Source organism: Raphanus sativus, unplaced genomic scaffold (assembly GCF_000801105.2).
Source record: "Raphanus sativus cultivar WK10039 unplaced genomic scaffold, ASM80110v3 Scaffold0015, whole genome shotgun sequence".
NCBI classification, from domain to species: Eukaryota; Viridiplantae; Streptophyta; class Magnoliopsida; order Brassicales; family Brassicaceae; genus Raphanus; species Raphanus sativus.
In genome coordinates this window covers 62752-82425 of record NW_026615341.1, presented here as the reverse complement: position 1 = coordinate 82425, position 19674 = coordinate 62752, and the positions used below count along the sequence as shown (strand labels likewise).

Sequence of the window (19674 nt, the reverse complement as noted above, 5' to 3'; positions counted from 1 at the left end):
AGTAGTCATTTATTCAATAGTTGTGATTACTATGCATTTTTTTTACAACGATTACTATGCATAATTGATGAAATTTTAATTAGTTAATCTTACATTAGTCTTCTTCTTCCTTCTTCCCCATTCGATAGTTAGGATTGCTATTGGATATTTCCTGTTTTATTTTCCTTCTTATCGATTGCATGTTAGATTGGTGAACATGAGTTGCCAGGTTCAGGTGACGTTTTCTTTACAATAAGAATTGTAAGATAGTAAAACCGATAAAAACTTTATAAATTAATAATGTTGCACAAAAAATATTTTTTACCTAAAATAAAAAATATTTGATTTTTGATTATATTCATTAATTTTTTTTAAATTTTGACATTTACGTTGGTTTTATTGCATTATTCAGTGTATAGAAAATATGTTTTATAGAATTTAAATATAGTTTTAGATACAATTTCACTAAATCGTATAAAATATATTAAATATTAAATAATTTTATTATAAATATTAAAAACAATATAATGGTTGATTCATATTTATATAAAATATGTAAACATATATATTATTATTTATATTTTTAGTGTAGCCATATGTTTACATATGATTTTCTGATTAATATTACTATTTTATTATCTTATCGATTTGTGACATATTTTAAATCCGTTTAGTTTGAAATTGAATAAATTTATTAATTTCTAGAAATGCATCGACAATGCATCGAGGTCGGAAACGATCCTTTTCAAAAGACAACGTTTATAGTCGATGCATCGAGGTCGGAAACGATCCTTTTCAAAAGAACGTTTATAATATATTCAATTCAACTACAGATGTTAAAAAAAATTATAAAGTGACATTTCCATTAACCTTGCTCTCTTTTCTCTTGGGATTCACTCCTAGCCAGGGTCTATCCATCAAGCAATACGAATAGTGAATATAAATTGATTATGGTGATTGGTGACAAAACAATGACGAGTATATATGTTGTACAGGTCTAATCTACAAATATACTTTATTATGGTAATCCGAATGTTTAATTGGATCTTTCAATGTAGAAAAAAATATCGATTAGCCTTTTGTAGTCTCCATAGCCTTCGTATCGACTCATCACATGTGGAAGAAATGAACGTCAAGTATCAGATTGTTTATTCAACGAGTCCAATATCAACTAATTTAACTTGTAATTGATACAAAAAGATCATTTCATATCCTTTTTTATCTGACACGGATCACATACGATAACACAAAATTATACAGAGGTAGCACATGTGACAGCTTTTAACAGCATTTATTCTATTAAGTCCAACACACACTATTTAACTCTCATATTAATATATAGCATACAGTTTGCGCCCGGTTATAGTCAGCGGCGGATCTAGACATACTTTTACTTCTAATTGGAGGCACAATTATAAATGTCAAGTTAGTAGAGAGCATTTTCATAGGGTTTAAGCTAATTACATAAAGAAAATCAAAATTCTGAACAGATAAAATTTAGTTGGGGCACGAGACCCGATACAAACAACCAGTGGCGGAGCTAGGTCTAGATTTTATAGGGGTCACAATTAGGTTTATTATAGCCAAAAGGGTCATGTACGTGTTTTGAACTCGTGACACAGGGGTCAAAAAGAAGGGTTTGAACCACTACACCACAACAATTACATTATACAAAAGCCTAAAAACTAAATTTTATAAATTTCATACGGGTCATATGACCCCCTCTCTTCAAGGTGGCTCCGCCACTGCAAACAACATACGTCCAGCCCTGGATATACTAATTTATGCAAGACGAGTCATGTTGTATATTAGCCTGGTTAACTGTATCAAGGTTTTTTTATTCATATGTCCACTATATTTGCCTAAATACAAATAGTAAGAAAATTGGAACTATTCAGGAAGTTTTACAAAACAACGACAAAATGCATGATTGCTTTATGTATCCAACATTTCACACTTTACTTTGTGTCAGTGTACTAACAACAACAAATGTTCTAACTGTTTGGTGTTTACCTCAGCTCAATGAGCTGGTCCACATGCTGCCACCAATTACTCTTATTAAGATTTTTATTTTTTGTGAAAGCACCTTATCCAAGAATATTCCCAGCCTCCTAAAATTCTGATAAAAATGCGGAATATTCTACTAAATCCAATAGTTTTTACTTTTTGGTTTACCTCGCTTATGATAATGACATGTTCAACATTTTCATGTGAGCCATTGAAACAAAACAGCTGTTTAAAACTACGAAGTGATATATTAAACTGCATCTATTGTTTGTTAGACATCAAAATGCGTTTAGAGAGAATGCGCTATAACTCCATCATCACATTTTGCCAAACTTGAGCATTCTTTTCTTTGAGCAACAACCATAATCATTAATAACGGAAAGGTTCACTACAGAGACCTAGATCATATACTATTTGTTTTGTAGAAGTAACTAATCTGTTTAACGTACTTTTACTACGTTATCTGAAAATCGATTCTATAAGCATATTCGACATATCCAAAGTATCTTTGTAGTAAATTATTTGATTGTAATAGATGCGAAAAAGGTTCAGGTAATGCAGATGCACTTTACTTAGACCAAAATATCGTTTTCTTTCTGTAGATACAGTAACCATATACACTACAAAATTTGCATAACTTGGAAATTCAAAGAACTTTAACTTTGTAATGCGAATACATCGTGCTATAAATCAGATAATTGTTAATTTTGTCGAAGAACAATTTAAAAGAATCAGACTGGAACAAGAAAATATTATATGTTCCTAATATTCTACTTAAGCCAATAATTTTCCTTTTCAATTTTATTTTACCTCTCTCATAATATGAGCTGTTCAACATTGTCATGTGAGGTGTCGAGAGATAATACCAGTTTCGAACTACAAAGTTATATCATAGTAACCTGTATCTATGGTTTGGTAGACATATGAATATAGAGAATGCAATTTTAACTCCATTATCGCATTTACCAATCATTCTTCCCAAACTTAAGTATATACCATTCTTTTGTAAGAATAACTAGTGTGCTTAACGTACATCTACTAAGTATCCGAAATTTGATTCTATTAGTTAAGCACATTCCACATATCCAAACGTATCTTTTAGTCAATTAAATGATTGTAGTAAATGCGAAAAAGGTTCCTGTAATGCAGGTGCACTTTATTTCATCAAAATATCGTTTTGTTTCTGTAGTTATGGTAAGCATATACATTATAGATTATACTCCAATATTTGCATAAATTGGTAAACAAATTTAATTTTGTAATGTGAATACATCATGCTAAAAATTTCGTTACAGTTAATTTGTCAAAGAAAATTTTATGTTCCTAATTTTCTTATAACTGGCATATTTCCTAATATAAGTTCTAATCTTCAGCTAATTTCTCTAATTATTTTATTTTGGTGACATGATAAGGAAAGAAGTATCCCCACCCCATGTAGGTAGCCGGGATAAGCTCGTCTAGGACAAAAAGACACGTGTATGGCTATCTTCCACGTAGATGTCTTTGTCCCTGTCTGATTTTTGGCACGTGGGTCCCTTTATCATGATCAGGACGATTCTAGCGAGTGCTTTTCCAATAATTAATAGTTGCGCTTTCTTTTTTTTTCCATCTAAAAGTATTTTATTAAAGGACCGTAGTCCAAAAACGAAGTACAAACAACCAAAGCCTAAAAGCCCAACCGAAAAGGGTCCAAACAAAAGAAAATCCGGATCCAAACATTAACATCCGACAAACCATGGATCTAAAGCGAACACGAATCACCACGTGTTAAATCCTCAACAGCGAGAAATAATACGTGTCACCAAGCCGAAGAGCTCACCGTTCCAAGAAATTTCACCGGAAACGAAACAGTTCCACCCCAGAGACAAGCGGAGCATCCCAAATCTCCACCATCGGAGAGTCGAACCACGAAAAGAATCTATGAGCCTACCTAAGATCTCATCCGGTTCCCCAAATCCACACAGGATTACATCCCGACACTATCACCGCCGTCCTCATCGCCGTAGCACTATTAATGGAGAGCTTCATCGCCTGTCGAGATCTCATCCAACAGGAATTACGTCGCCGAAACGAAGACCAGACGATTCCATCCCTTTGCTTTCTTCAACGGAGAGTAACCATCAAACTATCGATATCTCTCCTTGAAGCAAAACCGCAAACCACCGACCGATACAACAAACAGATCGTCGGATTGTCACCGGACCGTCGCCGTACAGAGACCAAGCGATATAAGAAATCAAAGCCGCCCGTCAACCCTTATCGAAGCGATGCAACGCCGGAATCAAAGCCGGACGTCCACCACGAAAAAGGCACGGCGCTGGAAACAGAATCGCCGCTAAAAAGCGACGAGTAGGAAGAGGAACGGAAACCACCGCGAGTCTCTCTCTTTTTTAGAGAGAAGAGAAAGCTTCTACCATCCCCTAACTCTTAATAGTTGTGCTTTCTAAATCGCATTGCAATATAAATCCATTCTCAAGCCAATCGTACAAAATAACTTTTATCAAGTAACAAAATTCCTTTCTTGTACAGATACGTGTATTCACTATATAAAAAATGTTAACATAATTTTCTCAATACATGTACCAATATTAAGTGTTAACGAAAATTTTGGATAGATAATTCATAATTGTGTAGTAGCTTCTAAAACGTGTTAGTTGCTAATGAATTAGGCAAAGAGATATACAATGATAAATTATCTATAAACTTATGATCTAACTCGACACGCTTTATCTGTTTTCAATTAATTTTAAGAAAATAGTATATTGATAATTAGCAAGTGGTAAGAATGAATTTTACAAAATAACTTTTATCAAGTAACAAAATTCCTTTTTGTACAGACACGTGTATTCACTATATAAACAATGTTAACGTAATTTTCTCAATACATATACCAATATTAAGTGTTAACGAAAATTTTGGATAGATAATTCATAATTGTGTAGTAGCTTCTAAAACGTGTTAGTTGCTCATGAATTAGACAAAAAGATATACAATGATAAATTATCTATAAACTTATGATCTAACTCGATACGCTTTATCTGTTTTCAATTAAGTTTAAGAAAATAGTATATTGATAATTAGCAAGTGGCAAGAATGAATTTAGTACGAAGTTTCGTCTCTGGTTAAAAAAAAACAGTTTAATTTAGCAAAAGATAATATTTTTATAATAATAATTGAAACGTTCTAGTAATGTTATAGGGATCGAGTATATCCGAATCTATAATGGGGAGTTCTCGTGGTTGGGACCATGCTGACACAGAAACTAGCTGTCTTTAGCAATCACATCTGACTCAGCTCCTAATAAGATTCTGACACGTCACTTTGGTCCAAACTCAACAGATCATTCGATGCACTTGTTCGCGGCGCCTTGCATCTGTTTCTCCCACTCTTCAGGTGGGTCCTACTATTTATCCAGGTCCCACAGAGGCCTCACTTTCTGACCTATATATATCCTTCTAGTTTAATCCTATTTTTCTTCAACCCAAAACAACAAAAGAAGAATTAAAAGAAAGAAAAAAGACATTTTCATCTCTCTCTTCTTGAAAGCAATGGATCGGCAAAACTCCGATGACATCATGAAGTTTCTTGACGGAATGGCTAGCTCCGACGATGTTTTATTTGGTTTTCTCGACGAAGGAAACCATTCACCGGAGGATTACCATGATTCCGGTAGCTTCGCCGGCGGCGAAGAATCCGATGCTGACAACGATGCCGCCGGTTGCAATTCCGAAGAGAGCAAAACGTTTTGGCAGGAACAAAAACAACTTCTCCAGGTAATTTTTTTATATATTAGTTGATAAACTATAATTGTCTCTTCTTTGATTATAATAAAAGATCCAAGTTTTTTTCGTGGGGTATACTTAATTTGGTTTTGGGGCTATCTGTCAATGTGTAGGCGACACTGTATAGGACAAGTTCAGTTGAGACAAAGATTCGACAAGCAACAAAAGAAGCGTTGAAAGAAGTGAGATCAAAGGGTTTGCAATGTGTTTGCCGGAGACCGATGATCGGCGGTTGCCGTAGCTGTTTGCGCGGTGAAGTAGCTAGCCGTCTCCGAGATGCCGGCTATGATTGCGTCATTTGCAAATCCAAGTGGAGAAGCAATCACGAGATTCCTGCAGGTATAATTAATAACCCCATTTTACTCAGTTTTCCAAATTTTCAATATTTTAGTTTTAGTAGTTTCCTAATAAATAAAAAGATTTGTTTTAAAAAAATTTACGAGATTTTCAAAAGTTTAAGTTTGATATGGACTTGTTTTGAAACGTTCAACCCTCTTTATCACCAAGTCAATGGAATTGTCTAGATACTTGCTTATTGCATCAAGTTGTCATTAATTGTAATAATAGTTGGACTGACCATGATATTTATTTATTGAAAATATTAGGTGAGCATGAATATTTGGAAATCGTGGACAAATCTGGATCAAAGAAAAGCGAGATCCGTGTGGTGATTGAGCTATCTTTTAGGGCGGAGTTTGAGATGGCGAGAGGTAGTGAGGAGTACAAGCGACTCGTTGGAATATTACCTGAAGTGTACGTCGGGAAAACAGAGAGGCTAAAATCGCTGATTAAAATATTGTGCACGGCGGCTAAAAAGTGTATGAAAGACAAGAAAATGCACATGGGTCCTTGGAGAAAACACAAGTACATGCAAGCCAAATGGCACGGCACTTCCGAAAGAAAATCCGTGAACCTGACTCCAGAGACTGAGACGCAGAAGGAGGAGGAGGATAAGAGTGTGATGGCGATCAAGCATAGGGTTTCTATGTTGAATTATGGTATTTTTGGTGATTTATCCGCCGGAATGGGCCGTCCAGCCGCCGTCGCGGTCGTGTGATTATATATGTATACATAGGACGTACGAATACGATAAGTAAATTAGGTGGAGATTAAGTGAATGAGTTTCACATTGAGAGTTTGCGTGGAATTGTCCGAGCGATGATTTTGTGTGCCCAAACAGGGCAAACTCCTTGGACCCATTGTAGTATACACATCGTTGTTCTAATTGAGATAAATTCAAACTGGCCCTCTTTAGTGCACTCCTATTGCTCTACTATCTTAAATGGAGTTCTAAACAACATAAGACTACTATATTAATAGGCCTAGTATTAAAATAATCTTTGATGTTTGAAAGGTTAATCATCATAATTTTTTGTTACAGAAACTGTGGGTCTCTTGCTTTTTCTCTCATAGTTTCATATTTCATCTTTTTTTAATTATCTAGGTATCCACTAATTATCTTTAATATAAGAATGGATAATGACAAAAGATAAACATGAGAATGGATTATTTCCTCTTTGAATGTTCATGTGATCATTGTCCAAAGTCAACACGGTTTTGCAAGAGCCACTTAGGAAAATGAACAAAACGTGAATAAATTACATGGCTCTGACTAGTAAACAATTCCGAGGAACAAGTAGAATTAAAAGAAAACAGAACAGAAAAAATGGACTTTGGAGGAATATATTTCTTCGATTTTGTTCATCAGCATTGTAGAGTACAAATTTTCTTTCGTATAAAACTCAACTTTTCTACTTGTTCGGTAAAAAAGCTAATAATACTTTCTGTTTCTTTTGATTGGTGAAAACAAAGCAAATGTAGTGTAACACTCAGTTATGGTAAATAGTTACACCCATTGGCCATTGGTAGATCAGAGATTTTTTTTGTTGGATCTTCTCAAACGTCAACGATCATCATCTTCGAATAAGCATTTTTTGTTTCGGTCTATATATTTTCCCTAAATATTATGAGGTGATACTTATACGAAAGTGTTATGGACGAAAAAACTCCATATCATATGTTGCAAGGTTGAAAGTTGCGTGATTAAAAATGGAGCAAACTTCAAATTGAGTGTACGTGCACGTTTCATCTTTTCCCGACAGATCATAAGGAATCTAAATCAAGGATTACTAAAAAACAGAGAATATGATGTTAATCTATCTTATTAAAACAGAAACATTTTGTTGGACCTAACTACTGTTTTGTAAGATTTTAAATTAAATACACTTTTTTTACAAAGTTATATTCACATGCATTCATTAATAAGCCCTCTCTTATATTTTGATTGGTTTAGGAAATAAATGGTCAAAACATTAGTTAAAAGATTTGAAATATATTCATGTGCATAAGATTAGTAACTCCATCTTTTCATTATTAAATTGCTGCATAGTTGCATACGACTACTACAATTTTAAAAGTTTTCTCGGGTTGTACATAATGTATATAATGTACAAATATTTACGTAGATTCTATTTACCTGTATTTTACATAATGTCTAATTTTATTAAAATTGAATTTAATACAGAACCTTAGAAATACATATAAATTTTGAGAAGGTATATTTCTTAATATAATATAAAATATAAGAAAAAGCTCTGATATAAGTTTTCAATTATATAGTAGTCAATTATAAATATTCATCATAATTTTTTGCCAGCCTAAATGTTCATTCTATAAAAACCCAAAAGTTTAACAAATGTTTGATTACTTATTTTATCTTAATTTAGAGATATTAATAAAATTGAAAATTATGTGTATACGCACGGGTCTGAATAATAATATTAACTAGACATATATAATAATATTATATAGATTAATTAGACACATACGTAAGGTATAAAAATCAATGAACCAACTAACATCAAATATTTTTTTAATAGAATCGATTTAACATTTGAAATTTATTTAAATAGATGCCATAATAATATTTTGTTAAAAAAATTATTTTTGAACATCGGTTCATATCACAAATTCATCTCGATTATCGCCATGGTTAGTAGATTTTTCATCTCAAACTGATCAAACACAATTTTCAACAATTTAAAGGTTCTTATTCAATCCGCGTCTACAAAATAATAAAAACCCGCCCGACCGGGCGGGTTTTTATTTTGTTAAAAAAGATAAAGAATAATGCGCAAGAAACATGTTTAATAATACTAAGCTTCGACAGAGCATTACGAATCTGAATCAAAGATTACTTCAAAAACAAAGGTATGGACTATTGCAAAATACTGTATTTTATAGCCTTAATAACGTGTTTTGTTCAAAAAAAATAAAATAAATAGCCTTAACGTGTTTCCATCTTTATTATTAGAGTCAACTAACCATATGAAATGGTACCTTTGTCCTTGTTTTATTAACTCCCGAATCGGTAACTATGTGTATGACAGAATTAACTCATTTAACACTTATAAAAGCAAGATCTATTTAAATGTTTAAAAAATATTAGTCTCGACTCTCGACCGAAGAACTATATGATATGAAGAAGTTTTAGTTTGCATGAGTTAGGTGGATCCGTGGATACTATAACCGTATAACGTCTACATGTACGTATGGGAATGATATTAAACACAAAACCAGTATGATCATTTAAAATTAAATACTCTGATTAATATAAAAAATACGAGACAGGTTACAGAGTTCAACTCCAGAACATATGCATGTACAATAGAGTTGATCAGAGTATTCGATATTAACACAGGCCACATGATCGCCTTCCAGTCAAGTAAAATTAAATACTCTGATTAATGTGTACAATAATATTAGAGAAGAAAGAGGCTTACAAAGAGTGTCGTTGACTTGAAAACTGTTCCGGTGAGACCAATGTGAATAATCCTCGGAAGGAGTAAGGACCCAACCATATCTCCCACCAACGTAGAACTTGTACCCATTTGATAAGCCTATTGCATACCCCAAACCCATTAACATGCAATCATTATGTTAGCATCAAACCTTATGACCAGACCCATCTCTCCAAAACTTAACCTAAATCTCAAGTAAGTTACTCTCATGAACTGTGTATTGCTCTTGGGTGCTTGTATGTGTATTTATGGTGAAATTAGAAGTCATAGCCGTTGGGCGAAGCTTTTTGGCTGCATTCCATTCGCTAGAGAATATGCAGATTAGTTAGAAGCGTTTCGATTTTGCTCCTCTCTTTTTTATCACACGTTTTAACATGCAATGGACTTAACGGCTATCTTCTTTTCACACTTTTTAGTTACTCCCTCCCTTACAAAGCACTAACAGCCATTATTAAAACCAGATCTTCTAATTTGATAGTAAGCTATTATAAAACTGAAATCATTAGTTTTTTTTTTACTTAACGTTTGTATTTATTTATTTTTATTCTAGACATGAGTACTGTATAACCCTGGATAGAAATATGTACAAGGATGTTCAAAAAAAAGAAATATGTACAAGTTAGCTAACAAGGAGTTCAATACAATACAATCAAGTTTTTAGTAGGCTGATTAAATATGCTGTAAGACAAGGCTTTCCACATTTTCTACTTTTAAAGCCCAACTAGTCCTATTGGAGAATAATATAAATTTTCTTCGGATCAGATTAGATGACCTTCTACCATGCTTTAAGTGCACAACTAGATTTTGACCCGTCCTTAAAAAAATGAAAATATTTTCGAATGATGTAAATTTTTATTTTTCGATTACGTATATACTTTTAAATGTAACGCATGAAGTATTATATTCAGTATTCTGTAACCCGATCCGGATCCATGGTTAAATCGATAAAATGGATGATTCTATATGTAATCTGGTTAAACTCGTTATTTAAAAGTTCTATTAAACCCGCAAATTTATTGTAATATTTTATATTGGTAAAAAAGTTATTTTATTATTATATTTTTTTAAAATTAACTATTGTTATTCAATCCGCTTTATACTTGATAAATAAATAAATTTTTTAAAATATTTAATATATATATATATATATATATGTATTAATTTATGAAATTATTTATTAGTTTATACATCGTACTTTAATATTTGTTTTATTAAGTTGAAATATGTTGTAAAATTCATGCATTTATTTTATTATGTTATTTTATAATATAGAAAATAGTTAATAGATGGATTAAGTTACTTTATATTTATTAGTTGGTGTAGTAATTTAATTAAGAATATAAATTATGTATATATAAATACTATAGAAATTTTATTTCTTAGTATATAAATAAAAACTGAATTAAAAATCATTTTTAACTACAGTTAGTTATTAATTATGACTTTTATTAAATAAAAATAAATATTAAAAATAAATGTGTATTTACATTTTAAATAAAAGATATTAGAAGATATTATTAAGATGTAATCTTAGTAAAAGATACTTAAGAATATATTTTAAAGATCTTATTTGTAAAATATTAAAATAATTGGTTAGATATAGTATACATTTAATAATAATTAAGTTAGTTATAAGAGAAATAATAGTAATTTAAATAAATGTAATGGTCCAATCTTGACTACTTACAAGTAGATAAAAAGTTATTCTCTTTTAATAGTATTGATATTTTTTTTTAGAAACAGTAATTATAAAATTTATTTTATATAACTTTAATGTATATTATATTTCTAAAAAAAACAATTTTATAGAGATGATTTTGAATATTTTTGTTTAATATTTACATACTATACATATATATATATATATATATATATATATATATATATATATATATCTTGTGATATTTGTTTTTGTTAAGATTCGAATTTGAATGAAAATTGAAATATTTAAAAGGAAAATATTTTTTTTATATTTTATTTAACATAATATTTTTGTATATATACATATATATATATATATATATATATATTTGTTTTTCATAATTTTTTTTATTTTTTTTAACATTTCTGATAAAAATAAATTTGAATTCTTTTTCTAATCATGCAACTCATCTATTAATCAACTAAATTATATAAATGATTGGATGAGTATATTTGATATACAATTTGTTTAGATTTTCATGAGATATATTTGTGAATAAAGTTAAAAAACGAAAATAAATTATGTGATATTGTTTAAATTTATTATATCTTATATTTTCGGAACTGTAAATAGTTCATATATTGTTATACAAAACGTGATTAGGTTTTATCAAGAGTGTTTTTCTATGCATTTAAAATATTTACACATGTAAATGTGAAGCACCTAAAATGTTAAAACTATAAAATTTTATTAAATTATATAAACTTTTAGTATTGTTTAATTAGTTGGACCAAGTGTATTAAAACTACTGAATTGTAAAATTCAATGTCTAAGAAAAGTTTGATATATAACAATATATTGAGTTAAATGGTTTTCTTGGATCATGTAATAAAAATGGAGTAAAAATAGAATTATAACAAATTAACATATTTGTAAAGTTTTATCGGCTCACTTCTCAAAACAATGCATCACGTGGAACAAATCATGTCACTATACTGATTGGTATTTCATTTGGTTATAATTGGTTAAAGGATAATATAATTTGATTTGTAAATTATCGTTACGTTTGTTAGTGTTTGTACAGCGGAAGAATCAAACTTAAGAATATATTTTTCTTAAACGGGAGTAATATAAACTAATAATAAGAAATGTTATGATTATTTCTAATGGGTTGTGAATAGGTGCAAATTTAAATGACAACTTTTTAAGTAGATAAAATTTAGGACTCTAAATTAATAGAGTAGATACGCTTACTAAAGATGCTGGTTACGGTTTTGGGAACGACTTGTGTGATGGTACTGAAGGTTAGGTTTGAGGAATGACTTGTGCGGTGGTGAAGGCTATGCTTTGCGGTTGATACTAAAGACATGAAAAAGAAGAAGTGATGAGAGAAGGGCATGAAATGTAAGAGATATAGCCATTGAAAAGTTATGGATCATTTGTTTTGAAGTTTGTGGATTTATTATACAGAGACACTATTTACGGTTCAGTCTTTGGAGCAAGGTTTGCAGAGTATGGATCAAGTAGTCGCATAAGTTCAAGGAAAAGGACGATCAACTCCTTACTTGTAGCTGTCTGAAGTGGTTTAAGAGGGATCTGAGGCTGACACTTGAAGATCAAATCTTAGGGTTGGATTTAGATCACTAAAACTCGCTTATAGAACCCAAGGAAACCCAATCTTACTAATACAATCTTTAGCACAACCCGTAAATATAATTTTGAAGACCAAATCTTAGGGTTGTTTTTTTTTGGTCAACGGGTTGGGTTTAGATCTCATCTCTCTATTGTTATGTCCCACAACTCGAGACTTGAAAGACAACAATAAACCTCCACATCCAGTGAGAGACTTTTTATTATAATGTCGCCATTAGTTGAAAATAGAAATAGATAGTGGGAAATAATCAACTTTTTAGTCTGCTAATTAAACAAAGAATCTAATTAGGCCTACAAAATTGGATTTTACTGAGAAATGTTCCACTCTCCATACGTTACGTATTGAGACCATATTACAGGCAGTAATATGGGCACATGTATTAGATAACAAACTCACATCACTCATGGCATGCGATAAAATCATCCGAGTTACACGCGATTAGCTTATAGATATGTATAAGAAAATACACAAATAATTATAAGAAAATAAATATAGCTGAAAAGAGAACTCGGCTAGAATTAATCCGATTTTGAAGGAGCCATGAGAATTACATGTGTTCATTTAACTAACCATGCATTATAAACTCCACAATATAAATTAACTGACCACTACATACATATATAGAGATATCGAACTGTGATTACACAAGAATAATCTCTCCTTAGTCGCTATAGGGTAATCAGTTAAAAAGACCAATGAAGATACATCGTGCCATAATCCTGGTGACACTCTTGGCCTTGATCAAGACCGCGGTTTCCCAACTTCAGTCGATTGAGCAGTGCAGAGAGGTGTTCGACAGTTTCATGCCGTGCATGGGCTTCGTCGAGGGAATCTTCCAGCAACCTTCTCCGCAATGCTGCAGAGGCGTGACCCACTTGAACAACGTCGTCAAGTTCAAGACTCCAGTTACTACTCTTTCTCCATTTACGGTTTCTTTTTAGTATAGAGCGGTCATCGGCCCTACCAAGTAACACTGGTTTTGAAGTTAAAAAGTAGATATATATATATATATATATACATAGACTCCCAAGTTATTTTAAAATTCTTTTATTAAAATCTTACTAAATTGTATACGTCTCTGGAGATCTCACGGCCGGTCTACTTTTTCACCGTTAGCTATTAGTAATCTGACGATATATATTAAGCAGGGATCGAGGAAGAATGAGCAGGGGAGTGGAGAGCTAGAGAGAGTATGTGAATGCATTGAGATAATGGGAAAAGCAGATCATCTTCCTTTTCTGGCATCCGCCATCAACAATCTTCCACCCCTTTGTTCGCTTAGTCTCAGCTTCCCTATATCTGTTGGAATGGACTGTTCTCAGTTAATTATGTTCTCCTCTCCAAATTTTTCAACATAAAAGTGTCATTTTGGTACATTTTTCCTAGGAGTAAATGAACTAAATTGGATTATTTTCTTCCGTTACAGGTTCAGAAACATGAAGGAACTCGATGCTGAAAAGCTAAATTAGTTACAAGTATGTATGAATAGTGGAAATGGAAGACTTGTAATAGCTATGCATGATATATAATCGAACTTATTGTATTAGTGACCAGTGTGACAAAAAGTAATACGAATTAGTCAAGAAAGAGCGGATAACACTTGATCAATAACTCTTCCATTGATATTTGACAGCATAAAAGAATATGAATTAGTCAAGAAAGAGCACTTGATCGATAGCTCTTTCACTAATATTTGTATGTGTGTGGTTGTATATCAACGACGAAAACTGTTGATTGGACATATCACCAACTCGTTGGCCTCTCGTTGATGTGTGTGATTTTGGGATAGCTAATAATTTTGAAAAAAAGGACCAATCTGAGTTTCCGTCACCTAGAATATATAAAAAGATTCTTTTAGCATATGATTTGCTTGAGGAAACAAACCAAAGCTAAGATTAAGAAAATGCGAGGGATGTCACCAAAAGGGCGTCAACTTGGAAGGAACCAAGAAGACACTATAAAAGTGAATCTATTGATTGAGCCGACACGAATTTGTAAATGAAACAAAAGCATTAATTATAGTACAATACATGGTTTTCAAAACGACATCTATCATCCATCTGACCGGTTCCGAAATTTTATAGTAGGTTATAGACAATTTACCCAAAAAAGTTAATAATTTAAAAAAAAATATAATATAGTTTGAAGATTTTATATTTAAAATTATCTTTTAAATTTTGGAATCACGGACCACTATTTCACTTACATATATCTATGACTAATTTTGTATTTTATCAAACAAATATAAACATACGGTCTGTTGAGTACAATATAAATATTTATAGTTGTAAATTAATGGGTTGCTCAATACTTTTGATAAATCTCAAAATTAATAGTAGTACCGAATGAGAATGACCATAATAAAAGTATTAATCAAGTGCTAAAGCAAAGGGATTAATGAAATATTTATTGTCATAGAACAACATTAAGGAAAGAAGAAAAGTCGTGGGAGAGATACGCGTTGGCATTGGCCGACGCAGCCGATTCTGTTACTGTTACTGTCACCGCCAGTTCACATTTTCTTACATCAAAGTCAAAGACCATTCCCCTGTCATAAAATAAACCCATCCCTCCCTCTCTCTGGTCGTTTTTTGCTTGGATCATATCTCAGACGAAGACAAAGCGACTCTCAAGAAGGGGTGTTTTTCCTTAGAAAATGGCAGGCAGAGAAATTCTCCATAAGATGAAGGTACTTATTGGCTTATCTGGATTAGGTTTTGATTCTTCTTTGATGCTTATTACTGTTAGATCTATCTCCTTCATCTGATCTGGTCTATTGTCGGTTACCCTTTTTGTTGTCTTTTTAGCTCTTCTCTGTCTAGACTTTGGAATCAGCTTCTCTGATGTTAGCAATCTCTCTTTTGGCTAAAATTAATGATATTTTTCTTTTAAGTTGATCCATCGAACTTTTCTTGACTTTACTACTACTACTACTACTACAACTACTCAAGGGTATGTAGATTCTGTGCAAAGATTGTAGTTTTCGTTTCCTCTGTTTTGTTTATGATACCTGTGCTCTGTTTAAAGGTCTGAGCTTTTTGATGTTCATGTGTGTGAAGGTTCTCAACTTTGATGTCTTTTTTTCAACATCTGTGGTATAGAACAGTCTTGTCTTGGATCTTTCATAGCAGTATTAACTAACTAACTCTATTGTTTTTGCTCTGAATCATTAAAACCCTAAAAAAAAGGCCGGGATCTGCGGAGCAGCTCCTCCTGACATGGGAAGAGGCAAAAGCAAGATGTGGAAGAACATAACACACGGTTTCCACTTCGTCAAAGGCAAGTCAAGCCATCCCATGGAGGACTACGTAGTCTCTGAATTCAAGAAAGTCGACGGCCATGAGCTCGGTCTGTTTGCCATCTTTGATGGTCACTTGGGTCATGACGTTGCCAAGTACTTGCAGACCAATCTCTTTGACAACATTCTTCAAGAGGTAAAAGTAAAAAAAAAAATCTTAACTTGAGGTGATTGAATCCTTTAAACTGATTGTTGATTTCTCAGAAGGAGTTTTGGAGTGACACGGAGAATGCAATAAGAAATGCTTACAGATCAACAGATGCAGTGATACTGCAGCAGTCTCTCAAGCTTGGTAAAGGCGGGTCAACGGCTGTAACGGGGATTCTAGTCGATGGTCAAAAGCTAGTGGTTGCTAACGTTGGTGACTCGAGGGCGGTGATGTCCAAGAAGGGCGTTGCGCAGCAGCTCTCGGTTGATCACGAGCCAAGCAAGGAGAGGAAAGATATAGAGAAACGAGGTGGCTTTGTATCAAACATTCCAGGGGATGTTCCACGTGTAGATGGACAGTTAGCGGTTGCGAGAGCGTTTGGAGATAAGAGCTTAAAGATACATTTGAGCTCTGAGCCTGATATCACACACCAGGCTATTGATGAGCAGACTGAGTTCATCGTTTTCGCCAGCGATGGTATCTGGAAGGCAAGTTTAGTTAGTGAGTCTTGTGCTTTGATGTAGTTCCCAGTTTCTTTCTGACATGGTTAAACTGCATGCAGGTGATGTCGAACCAAGAAGCGGTTGATGTGATAAAGAGTGTCAAAGATCCTCAAGCAGCAGCAAAGCACTTGATAGAGGTAGCTTTAACTAAGAAGAGCAAAGACGACATCTCTTGTATCGTTGTAAAGTTCCACTAGTCTCTTTGAAGCCTTTGTCTATAAAATGACCATCAAGTTTGCAAGATAGAGTTATTATGTGTGTTTTCAAGTTTTTTGTAAAATGTTAAATCAGTAATGAAGTTTCTCAGAAGATGTAATATTTTTTTTTTTTTATGTTTGGAAAGTGTTTGATATTTCCCCTAAAAATTAATTTAAAGATACAAAAGCTTAAGATGATCTTTGTCTACTTCTCGAGCGGACCGACCACTGGTGGTTCAGTAACGTGTTTGTGTTTTTGACTACATTGATTGATGAGGCCCAATGTCATACAATTAAGTGGGTAGAGAGGCTCAATTTCTGGTTACAGAAGGAAATAGAAAACATCTGAGTACATATATCATCCATCAAGGACCTCCTGCTTAACATAAGTCCAGATCCATCGACAATTCTACAGGTTTGTACCCTGAAATTTGTATTTGTATACATAAAACACATGCAATGAGTTAAAACTTAAAAGCCACTTTAAGGTCAAATGTAAAATAACTATAATGCGTTGCTCTGTGTAATTGATAGTTTGCACTTCCAAATATCTTGGAGAAGAAATAGAAAGACTACTTTGAGAAGAAAAACTTGACGTTGAGTCATGTCAAATAACAAATTACTTGAGAATTCACAATGTATATTCTTGTCAGTCTTATGATTTACAAATTCAACGGAACATTTCACCAGTGATTAGAGATTCCAAAAGAACAGAAATAGTATAACAAACCTATTCAATTTCGACATCTTTATTATCCTAACAAACCATAATCAAAACCAAACAAACTGAAAGATAAATTTGCTAATGGACCAGAGCAAAAAAACTCAGTTTCATTGATACATTTTTAAATCCGAACTAAAACCAAAAGCTTATCCAGCCGAAACATTTTGATAAACGAAACTATTGATAAATACAATCAAACTAGCTGAACCAAAGTCTTTTTACAAAGAAAAAAGTATATAAATAAAACCACAGTCAGATATGCGAAGCCACCGCGAAATGGCACTAGTAAGAGAGAGCCAAATTAAACGGTTAGCTTGAGTGCTTGGAAGATTGTGGTCTGAACCATCCGCAGACTCCTGTTAGACGAGGAACAACTTGCTTTGATCCAGTATCACGTTCACTTTCATGAATAAGGATGCATCAATTATCATGCATGCCAATATCAATATTATTTCTAGCTGCATGCAAAACGTATACGAATAAGTTTTAACGGAAACACTGGTAATATCTTAAATGTTCTTACATTTGTGAGAGTTTTAAGAAGCGGAAGAATATAACTTGAAATTAACTAACTGTGTTTTCGTAAACTTCACGTTCGTAAGACATAAAATTTGGTTTTTCAAAAATTGTGTCAACCGAAGTTTATGCAAGAACTCAACTGATTTTAGAAGTAAGAATATTTTAACTAGTACTGTAACAATTCAACGGTTCAATATATCCAGAATACGCGTGACAATATAGTGGATCAATTACTTTTCTCTTGTCAGTTTCCATGACATTTTAAAAAGGTACTTTACTCTTTTGGCACATGGTCACATTCAGAAAACTATAGTGCGCCTCAATATTAATTTGATGCCACAGACCACTATCTTTTGATAATCTCCAACGCCTTAAATCAAAATAGTCTCACGAATTTTGATATATTGCTTTCATGTCCAGCCTAAAAGAACTCTGAAAAATAAAGATGAATACATTTTGAAAACGTGGGTCCATTTTTTCGACAAAGACAAACTATGTTTTCTCTTCTTTTTTTTTGTTTAGAATTTTATTTTTGGACCATCCACCTCCGCACACTCATTTAAACCGGACATGGTTGCTTTTTACTTCCCTTTGTATGCTTGAAAATTTCGGAGTGATATTTTACACTGATTGTTGTTTGCACTCCCCATCGACAATCTTCTAAAGTCCTTTGACTGAAAGTATACTAATATTATCCTTTGATTTAGAGATCTATAGATTTCTGAACATTATAGATTTTTTTTTTCTGAACATTATAGATTTGGCTCCATAAGGCCATAACTCATGTGTCATGCCGATAGAAAGAAGTTGGAAATTATAAAGACAAAACATAACCAACTGTAATAATCTTTTACTTGTTTTAAAGATATAAAATAACATTAACGAAAGAAAGAAAAAGAGAATGAAAAAGAAGCTTTAAACAAGTGTCCTATTGAGATATTGGGCCCATATGGTGCCTTGTACACGTTGCGACGATTGGCTGAGCGAATAATCCAAAAGGACTTGTGGTATTTCTCTACGGCATTTCCAATAGCTTACATCATTTTCCCAAAATGAGAGAGTTTTGTTCCAATGATTTTTCTCGTTTCTCCTTTCAAAATAGAATATTCCAAATATATTACATTATTAATATTTATTACATTTTTAATAATGCTATGTATTTTATAAAATTACTAATTTTATTCAACTATGATATTTATTTTAACTAGATTTTTTTGTACATAAATTTAGATTATAAAATAATATAAAATTATTTATATGAATTTATAATTGTACTAATGAAAGTATTACTAATTTCAGTAAAGTATAAACACACAAATATTTAATCTTTTTGATACAAAACAAAATTATATAAAAAATTAAGGATAAATTTGTAGTTAAAAGGTTCAATAGTAAAATGAAATTGTGAAAAGTGTTCCCTC

The 19674-nt window shown here is 32.3% G+C and overlaps 3 protein-coding genes and 1 long non-coding RNA gene across 4 annotated transcripts; 3 read left to right on the top strand and 1 right to left on the bottom strand.

Moving 5' to 3' along the window:
* Nucleotides 1-5456: 5456 nt before the first annotated feature.
* LOC108848730 (uncharacterized) lies at nucleotides 5457-7027 on the top strand. The gene is made up of 3 exons (XM_018622161.2): nucleotides 5457-5759; nucleotides 5882-6107; nucleotides 6374-7027. The coding sequence occupies exons 1-3, from the start codon at nucleotides 5535-5537 to the stop codon at nucleotides 6823-6825; spliced, it is 903 nt and encodes a 300-aa protein (XP_018477663.1). The 5' UTR covers nucleotides 5457-5534; the 3' UTR covers nucleotides 6826-7027.
* Nucleotides 7028-9291: 2264 nt separating this feature from the next.
* LOC130500699 (uncharacterized) lies at nucleotides 9292-13042 on the bottom strand. Its single transcript, XR_008939266.1, has 3 exons — nucleotides 12776-13042; nucleotides 12465-12569; nucleotides 9292-9667 (listed from the first exon to the last, which is right to left on the bottom strand). It is a non-coding gene; the product is annotated as an uncharacterized LOC130500699 (long non-coding RNA).
* A 425-nt stretch (nucleotides 13043-13467) lies between these two features.
* On the top strand, nucleotides 13468-14410 carry LOC108835880 (protein ARABIDOPSIS THALIANA ANTHER 7). The gene is made up of 3 exons (XM_018609102.2): nucleotides 13468-13769; nucleotides 14013-14185; nucleotides 14291-14410. The coding sequence occupies exons 1-3, from the start codon at nucleotides 13560-13562 to the stop codon at nucleotides 14331-14333; spliced, it is 426 nt and encodes a 141-aa protein (XP_018464604.2). The 5' UTR covers nucleotides 13468-13559; the 3' UTR covers nucleotides 14334-14410.
* An 884-nt stretch (nucleotides 14411-15294) lies between these two features.
* On the top strand, nucleotides 15295-17208 carry LOC108835879 (probable protein phosphatase 2C 58). The gene is made up of 4 exons (XM_018609101.2): nucleotides 15295-15553; nucleotides 16053-16298; nucleotides 16367-16798; nucleotides 16873-17208. The coding sequence occupies exons 1-4, from the start codon at nucleotides 15521-15523 to the stop codon at nucleotides 17008-17010; spliced, it is 849 nt and encodes a 282-aa protein (XP_018464603.2). The 5' UTR covers nucleotides 15295-15520; the 3' UTR covers nucleotides 17011-17208.
* Nucleotides 17209-19674: the final 2466 nt, after the last annotated feature.

What these genes read in the sequence shown, in the direction of transcription:
- LOC108848730 (XM_018622161.2), top strand. Translation starts at nt 5,535, where the DNA reads ATGGATCGGCAAAACTCCGATGACATCATGAAGTTTCTTGACGGAATG. An exon ending in AACAAAAACAACTTCTCCAG is followed by an intron (nt 5,760 to 5,881) that starts GTAATTTTTTTA and finishes GTCAATGTGTAG; the next exon opens with GCGACACTGTATAGGACAAG. An exon ending in CAATCACGAGATTCCTGCAG is followed by an intron (nt 6,108 to 6,373) that starts GTATAATTAATA and finishes TGAAAATATTAG; the next exon opens with GTGAGCATGAATATTTGGAA.
- LOC108835880 (XM_018609102.2), top strand. Translation starts at nt 13,560, where the DNA reads ATGAAGATACATCGTGCCATAATCCTGGTGACACTCTTGGCCTTGATC. An exon ending in TCGTCAAGTTCAAGACTCCA is followed by an intron (nt 13,770 to 14,012) that starts GTTACTACTCTT and finishes TATATTAAGCAG; the next exon opens with GGATCGAGGAAGAATGAGCA. An exon ending in GTTGGAATGGACTGTTCTCA is followed by an intron (nt 14,186 to 14,290) that starts GTTAATTATGTT and finishes CTTCCGTTACAG; the next exon opens with GTTCAGAAACATGAAGGAAC.
- LOC108835879 (XM_018609101.2), top strand. Translation starts at nt 15,521, where the DNA reads ATGGCAGGCAGAGAAATTCTCCATAAGATGAAG. An exon ending in AAATTCTCCATAAGATGAAG is followed by an intron (nt 15,554 to 16,052) that starts GTACTTATTGGC and finishes CCTAAAAAAAAG; the next exon opens with GCCGGGATCTGCGGAGCAGC. An exon ending in CCAGCGATGGTATCTGGAAG is followed by an intron (nt 16,799 to 16,872) that starts GCAAGTTTAGTT and finishes AACTGCATGCAG; the next exon opens with GTGATGTCGAACCAAGAAGC.